General features: G+C 49.3%; 1 protein-coding gene across 1 annotated transcript; it reads left to right on the top strand.

Moving 5' to 3' along the window:
* The first annotated feature begins 7,213 nt into the window (after nt 1-7,213).
* LOC124676880 (ribonuclease 1-like) lies at nt 7,214-8,343 on the top strand. Its single transcript, XM_047212897.1, has 2 exons — nt 7,214-7,343; nt 7,468-8,343. Exons 1-2 carry the CDS (start codon nt 7,248-7,250, stop codon nt 8,101-8,103), a joined length of 732 nt encoding a protein of 243 aa, XP_047068853.1. The 5' UTR covers nt 7,214-7,247; the 3' UTR covers nt 8,104-8,343.
* The last annotated feature ends 393 nt before the right edge of the window (nt 8,344-8,736 follow it).

Below are 8,736 nucleotides of genomic sequence, written 5' to 3'. Positions count from 1 at the left end.
TAGATGCTGATGTTTGCGCACCAAATTTATATATAGAGTCGCCACTTTATCTCACCTTCTCACATTTCGCTACACTACAGGCTTTGGCGTCATACCATCATAGGGAGACCTCTGACGGAGTGGGTACAGTCAAAAAAGTAAGGCAGGTGATGTTCAACCTGAGCTGTAGCGTCTATATACGTGCTAACTAACTTACATTTATCTTACCAACTTTCTGCACTAATACAAGTACTTCACAATGCTAGATGAAGTGCGAACGCGAATTACTGAATCCAGCCATGTACTAATCCTGCTTCTCCAATACACAGTCTTTCTGTAGTTTTCAGTGGGGCATCAGTTCATGCTACGATGGCTGCTCTTGTACAACCAGTCGCGGTGGTTACAAAGTGTGTGTGTGGTTCGAACCAGGTGGGCTTATATCAAAAAAGAGGGTGAAGAGGATATTGACGATTTCCGTCCCATTAGTTTGGTTAATAATTTAGCCAAAAACGTGTCCTCTTTTTCTGAAGGAAAGCCAGATGGCGTTTTATTTATTATCAGAAAGGAGAGTTACATCTTGAACTACAACATAAAGTAAAATAAACTCGGTAGGGTCAGGTAATGCAAATCAGAATCCAATATGGGTGGAGCTATGGAAAAGTTACCAACAAAAGTTAAAAATTTCGGCCGGAAGTGCTTGCATGGCATTCTTGTATGGGTGTTTTGACGAATATACACATCAAGGTGAATAGTTCTCGTCCACTTCGCTATAAATCATGTGAAGATATTAGACACACTTTATTTTTATGTGTTGGAGCTAAATTTGGAAGAAAATGGGCCTATGGAATATAGTTGATGACGTAGTGCTGTACTCGACTACTTGATGATGTGCAAGTTCATAAAACCCCAAGATAAAATTTATGCTGATGTAAGGGGGGTCATCATCACTACTGTATGGTATATTTGGTGCATTAGGCGACAAAATGTCCATGGGGAGATGGTGCAACCGTTAAACCCGCTGGTTTTAAACATTCAAACATTAGTCACTAATTTTAATTGTGCAGAATGCCCAAGAAAGAATAGGAGGGAGAGGGAAATCACTTGGATGAAAGCTTGAGAGGGTTTTGTGCCAGTGAATGTTGACGCAACATTTAATCAAGAAATCAGAAGAGGATCAATGGATGTTGTGATCCGGAATGGTAAAGGGAATTTCCTTGCAGCTCCGAATGAACCTACTGATTTTCCTCTTGATGCAACTACTCTAGAAGCGTTGGCAACCGGACGTGGTGTGTAATTAGCAAATCAAGTGGGAGCGAATAAGATGATGATTCAATCGGATAGGCTGGAGATGATCGAGATATTGAACGATGGAGGTTTCACGGTGATGGCAGCGACGGAGCTGCCGCCGGCCGCCGATGATGAAGCCGTCGAGGTTGCGCCGCCCGCGCCGGAAACGGCGATCTGGTGGCCGTCTGTTGGCCCAAACTTCTTATTCTAAAACCTATTCGTATTTGGTGGTGGTGTGTTGGCCCAACTTCATATTCGTAGACTTATTCGAATTTCTATGGTCGTGTTTGAGATTTTAAATTCAAATTATCTATCGGGGTCGCCTGTTTGGGGGCGCCGGTGTGGGAGCAACTCCCCCAACTGGAGGATGCTGTGCCGGCGCTCCCCAAAGGAGGTGCCGGAGCTCCTACCGACGTCTATTTGGAAGCTACCGGTGAAGATTCTCCGAGACGCGATTCTTCTTGTCATGTTCGTGACGAAAAAACAAGTGGGTGCCAATAATTGATCTTCGCCGACGAGGCAACCACTTCCTGCTACTTTTTCATCCTCCTGACTCACGTTGTCGCTTTCTTATTCATACGGCATTATTCGCACAGAGAAGGGATCGATCCAGCAACGAGTACTGTGATAAAATTTCTGAAGATTTTGTGTGTGTGTGTGTGCCAATCTGAGAGAGCAAGACGACACGCCAGGGTCCTAACCAATTGGATGAAGATCGGCATCTCTTATCTAATTGCATCTTGTTTTATCTCTCCGCGTAGACGACGGTCGAACAAATCTGTGTTCCTTTTGTTGCGTGCACGTCGTTTCCACGGAATTAAGCCCGGCAAATGCATGGAATATTCCCCATTAGACCGGATGCGTATTCCTCCGATCCCCATTAGTACCATAACACCGTACGATTGTATATCCACGTCGCGTGTTCTTGTTGTTCTCGAGAGAATCGATCGTGTTTTATAATCGCGTGTTCGTGTTCTTGTTGTATATCCACATGCACACTAGTAACTTTTGGAAGAGAGTGGGAGCAGTGTTGTAAAAGTACGCATATGCTTAAACAAATACTCCATCCGTTCAAATGAATAAGACGTAATCCTTTTCGAAAACTAAAGGTAAGGAAACTGTGACACTTAACCTATTAACAACCATAATATTTGATAGTTATCATATGAAAATATATTTCATGATGTCTAACAATATTGATTTTGTAGTGATTGTAGTGTGTATGTTAATAATTTATTCTATAAGCATGTCAAACTTCACATAGTTCGACTTCAAAAAAACCTTATTCACTAATATAGGTAGTAGTATCAGGGACCTGCATAAGGAATATAACCTACCCTCATTACACATTCTTGAGACAGAAAAAACGGGTCTCGTCATCAAGCCATTCAATCTCCACCGGTGATCTAACTCCTCAACGCCGACGAGATCCATGCCTAGCGCACAACACACTGCTCAAATTGATCGCCTCTCTTGTTTCCTCGCTGATAAATGAAATCAAAATGAATTGGAGAGGATCAAAATGAATTGGAGAGGAAAGGGGAGCATGATAGAGAGGGAAGCGACGCTCTCCTTGCCACGTGTCTGGTGCGGCCAAGCTTTTGGCCACGTCAAAATCAAGCTTGTGATAGGCCGCGGTATGTAACGCATCAGCCGTCCAGGAAGTGAGCCCTCTTTTACCAGTTGAGTTAATGAAAAACATTTGCTTCTTTCTTAGTGCAAAAGACACTACAGGAATGACGCAAGGCGCCGATGGCCAGAAACTCTCGCCGTAGCCACATTGGGCCGTCGGCGTAGGCTACGCCTAGGGCAGCCGTTGGTGTAGCTCCTCGACGAAGGTCCTCTTCGGTAGAGCCACGTGGGCCGTCGGCGTCTAGACCCTCGGGGCAGGCCACGCCGTCCGTTAACTTCAAAAAATATTCAAAATTTTGATTCTCAAATTTTTTAGTCTCTCGTATGAATCATTTTAACTCTAACTACACTTAATCTTAGGTTAAATTACACTCATGGTGAAACTTCCCAATTTATTCACAATCCTCACATTACTTCAACCCTAGCACGTTTAACATCTTCGTTCCTTCCGGTTGAGCTTCCATGAAAGAATCGAAAATTTGCTGATAATACTACCATATCAATCCTATTAACCCTTAGACTGTGATATCACAACTCTTTATTATTTTAAATTTTTAACAATTATCTAAAAAAATCAATGGTTAAGTGATAACAATCTCTATGATGATGCAATTATTAATTTATTTTCTAAAAAAATATAAAAAAATCCTAAATTTCTGGTAAAAACTAAAATCTTCATGCTTTCATATTTACATTTGGAATTTTGAGGATCTAAAAAATGGCAACCAGGTGAATTCGGATGTAACTTTTTCCCATGATCAATTTGATATATTATACATTTTTTTACAACGTCGTATGCAACTAGAAAAGCCATTTTACCGATACATGACACAATTTTGAAAAAAGGTCAAAATTCAATTTTGTTAAATTCTCTTGCAACTAGATGACATAACACATGGACATCTCGAAGGATTTTATATTTTGAATTTTTTTATCATTTTCTACCATTCAGTGAAACCTAAAAAGGCGATCCACGGAGGGAGGTGTGTGGAGGGAAAAAAAAATTCAAGGCTACGTCGAGGTTGACCGTCGTCGTAAATAAAAAAAGGGAGGAGGCTGTGCCGAGGGCATCCATCGGCGTAGCTGTGACTCTGTGAGAGCGCCGTCACTGCTTAACTTTGGTGGGCCGTACGCACAAGGCTACGCCGACGGCCCGCGATGCGCCGAGGGTAGCCGTCGGCATAGCGTTTCCTACGCCGAGGGCGTTGCTATGCCGACGGCCCTTTTGGCGGGCTGGTCTGGCCGGCTCATACGCGTCGGCGCCATTCCTGTAGTGAGACATCGCATTCTTCTTGTCATGTTCGTGACGAAAAAACAAGTGGGTGCCGAGGCAACCACTTCCTGCTACTTTTTCATCCTCCTGACTCACGTTGTCGCTTTCTTATTCATACGGCATTATTCGCACAGAGAAGGGATCGATCCAGCAACGAGTACTATGATGAAATTTCTGATGATTTTTTTTTTTTGCCAATCTGAGAGAGCAAGACGACACGCCAGGGTTCTAAGGGCATCTCCAACCGGGCGACCCAAACGGACGCGCTGGGCCGTCCGTTTTGGGCCGTTTGCGTGCCTGAGCGGACGCGCGGACGGAGCCCCGCGTCCGCGCGTCCGTTTGGGTCGCGTGCTGCGCCCAACGCAGCGGCCACCCATTTGGCCATTTGGCCATTTGGCCTATTTCTTTGGAAAATAGGTCCTCTGGCCACAGATCCTTAGTTTGATATAGAATAATATCTCGTAAACATAAAATATTATCAAATATCATAAAATATTATCAAATGTACCATGATAAATCAAATAAAATGTGCCATAGTTTGAGAAAAATATAAAAATTACAATTGAGATTGTCTAACTCAATTTGGGCGCTCGAGGATCTCCTTCGTCTCTTCTCGAACCAAGCTCTCTTCGCCTCGCTCATGTTGGTCAAGTCGGCGTTCATGATGAGGTTGTCCTCGGCTTGGCGTTTGAGCTCAACTTCCTTCGCCTTCAGCTCCACCTCTTTGGCCCTTGCCATTGCTATGAGCTCAAGTTCTCTCTCTTTGAGCTCAAGTTCTTTAGCTTTGGTCTTGGCCTTGACCTCTTCAATCTCGAGCTTCTTCTGCTGGACAACAAAGAATTTCTTCCTGTCCTCTTCTTTCTCCCGGCGTCTCCTCTCATCCCTCTTGTCCGTGGACACCTCTCTGTCCGCATGCATCTCCTTCAAAGTGCCATACAATAGCATGGACGACGCATCACGCTTCATGTCGGCTTTGGTTGACTTGTGGCCGCGTGGACGACTTGCACGAGAAGCGGAGCTACCGCAAGGCTGCCCACCATCAAGGTCAATGACCGTGGCATCTTTGGCGGGATTGTTGCCAGTCAAGGTCGCCATGTAGCCCTCGTACCCCTCCTGGAACTTGGGGGTGCCGTGGAGTTCCTTCCAACAATGAGGGAAGGCAAAGGTCTTCTCTCCATTGTTGGCTTTGTAGAATTCCAAAGCTCGCCACACCTAGAGCAAAGCGAGACAACAACGATAAACATATGTGCAAACATCGGATGAATAAGTTGAGGTTATGAATCATACCAAGTCCTTCACACCCATGCCACTACGGGGAGCCGCCTCGCGTGCTCATACGCCGCGTGGAACTTGTTGCATTCCGTTTGAATTGCTCCCCACCTCTTTTGGAGCGATATTTCGCTGCGGTCGCTCTCAAATGGCTCCTGTCCATATTTGCGATGTTCATGGAAGTATTCATAGATCCGGCGCAGAATGCGGACCCCTTCTGCTCGGCACCCGTCAACGCATCTTGCCCGATGGTCAACCATCCATCGACGAGCACCTTGTCCTCCTTCTCCGTGTAGTTGGCGGTTCGTTTGCTTACCCGACGACCTCGAGTTTGTGCAGCTGCGGCTTGTGTGAGGCCCTCACCGAACAACGGCTCCTCCTCAATGTTTATGCTGCCGGGACAGGCAGTTGTGCCCTCCTGTGTGTCAATGGGAGGTGGCTGGGGAGCCTGCTGTGTCGAAGGATATGGCAGGGTCGTCGGCATTGTCTGCGTGAAAGACGGAGGGGCCGGCACGGTGGACGGTGACTGCGCGCGCGCGGCCGACAGATCGTCGAACAGGTTGCGTGCACCGGACGTCGCAGCTGCTCCCAGGTTCTTCGGGCCTTTGGAGTTCGCCGGCGCACGGTTCAGGTCAATGGACGAAGGTGACGGCCCCGTCATGGACTCGCCCACCTCCGGTGACCCATCCCGTGACCGGTACGCTCTGCCGCCCATGCGCCCCCATTTCGTGCCCAAATAGGGCAGTCGGTGGGGCGAGTTGACCTTGGAGGAAGGGGCCGGGTCACGGAGGAGGCCGAGCTCCCCACCGAGGCCGCGCCGGTGCCGGGGATGATCATGTGCTGGCCGAGCGGCCGGGTGGCCGTAAAATAGCATGGCATGCTGCTCTTGAAGGAGAGTGCTCTTCGCCTCCGTCTTGAGTTGGAGAAGCTGCTCCGCCGCCCGCTGCCGCTCCACCTCGGCAGCGGTTTCCCTCTTCCGTTGGACGAGCGCCCTGCGGCGGTCGGCCCTCTTCTTACTCTCGAGCTTCCTCTGCTCCGGGGTGAGGTCGGCCTTCGCCTTCTTCGTCGGCGGCCCGGGGGGGAGCTCGGCCTCCGCCAGTTCAGGAGCCGCCTCCACGGCGAGGAGCGGCAACGGCCGCGGGTGCCTCCTCTCCGATGGTGGCCGTGGTGGCGGTGGCGGCGGCGGTCGCTTCGTCGACCATCTCTAGGTTTTGGGAGTACGGTGGAGTGTTTTCTGTTTTGGGAGGCGAGACGGGCGGGCCGAGGGCGGACAGGGAGGGACGCGAGCGACCAGCCTTTCGCGTCCGCGGCCACGCAAACTCGTCCCAGATTTGGGCCGGGTTTGGGTCGTCCCGGACGCCGCGGCCATCCGTTTTAGGGATGGGTCCGCGCGCTGGGCCGCGGTTTTGTCCGTTTCGACCCATCCGGACGCGCGGGCGCGGGATGGGTCGCCCGGTTGGAGATGCCCTAACCGATTGGATGAAGATCGGCATCTCTTATCTAATAAACTTGTTTTCTCCTAAATCTCTGGCCGGACTCCAATTGCATCTTGTTTATCTCTCCGCGTAGACGACGGTCGAACAAATCTGTGTTCCTTTTGTTGCGTGCACGTCGTTCCCACGAAATTAAACCCGGCAAATGCATGGAATATTCCCCATTAGACCGGATGCGTATTCCTCCGATCCCCATTAGTACCTTAGCACCGTACGATTGTACATCCACGTCGCGTGTTCTTGTTGTTCTCGAGAGAATCGATCGTGTTATAAGTAGCTGCAACAACAATTCATCACCAAAGTACGCGAAGAAGATGAAGATCGTTGCGCTCTCGGCGGTTCTGCTGCTGCTCTGTCTCGTCGCCGTCTCCTCGGCGGAGGAGTTCGATTTCTTCTACCTCGTTCAGCAAGTGAGTAAAAACCCTTCATCAATTCACAGCCAGAAGATCGCATCTTGTGTGGAGTTCAATCTAAAGTTTGCCAGATTGCTTCCAGAAAAGGCGAAGAATCTGATGATACTTGTTTGGTTTGTAGTGGCCTGGATCCTTCTGTGACACGAAGAAGGGGTGCTGCTTCCCGGACACGGGGAAGCCGGCGACGGACTTCGGCATCCACGGGATGTGGCCCAACTACGCCAAGTGCAAGACACGGGGCGAGGTCGGCGGCGGCGCCCTGGAGATGGTGACCAAGCGGAAGAAGAAGTGCTGGCCGGAGTACTGCAACAACGGCGAGCCCCTAAAGATCACCGCGATCACGGACCTGCTCAAGGGGCTGGACGCCAACTGGCCGACGCTGGCGTGCAAGAGCGGCAAGAGCTTCGAGTTCTGGAGCTACGAGTGGAAGAAGCACGGCACCTGCTCCGGCCTGGACCAGCACGGCTATTTCTCCGCGGCGCTGGGCTTCAAGGCGCAGCACAACCTCACCGCCATCCTCGCCGGCGCCGGGATCGCGCCGTCGGACGAGAAGACCTACTTCCTCAGCAGCATCAGGGACGCCATCAAGGAGGGGACCGGGTTCACGGCGAACCTGGAGTGCAACAGGGGCGCCGCCGGCGAGACGCAGCTGTTCCAGGTGTACCAGTGCGTCGACCGCGCCGGGAAGAAGCTCATCGACTGCCCGCTGCCGATGACGGGCAACTGTAAAGACAGGGTCCAGTTGCCGGCCTTCTGATTAAATTGACCAATTCTTGTTGAGCCTCCTACGGTCGCCGGCTGGATTATCAGATGGATGTACCATTGTGATATTTTACAGATTCGGGTATGGTACGTATCGTAGGTGAATAAGAGTCGTCCATTTTCGTGGAGCCAAAGGTCCATATGTACGTATATACCAGTGTTAACAGTGCGAGTAGTAAATTTTTTTTTTTTTGAAGTAGAGTAGTAAAATTATTATTACTACTCCGTACTAGTATCTCCTCGAGGGTAAGATCAAAAGAACCTATGCAACAAATTGTTTACTCTGAGGGCATCTCCAGGGGTCCGACGCATTTCGGACGCTTAAATTATCCACGGGCATCCGTTTGCGTCGCCTGCCGGACACGGAAATGGTCGTGCGTCCGTTTGCGTCTGGGGTGGCTCCAGCGGACCGACGCATTTTCGGCGCGGCCTAGTTTATTTTTAGGAAATTGAGAAATTTGAGCTTCAAATTTGCACGAAATTACAGCCTTAAATTGAAGTCTGAAATAAGTTCATCACACTTTGCACATGGTAGGGCACAAAGTGGAGTCCAAAAGGAGGACAACAAGGCCTGAATAGCATAAAAAGTCCAAAAGGAGCCTTTTTGGCCTCGACGTTGTTATCACCG

The sequence above is a fragment of the Lolium rigidum genome, chromosome 7 (assembly GCF_022539505.1).
Source record: "Lolium rigidum isolate FL_2022 chromosome 7, APGP_CSIRO_Lrig_0.1, whole genome shotgun sequence".
NCBI classification, from domain to species: domain Eukaryota; kingdom Viridiplantae; phylum Streptophyta; class Magnoliopsida; order Poales; family Poaceae; genus Lolium; species Lolium rigidum.
Note: the sequence above shows the minus strand (reverse complement) of the source record. Positions and strands in the feature narration are given on the sequence as shown.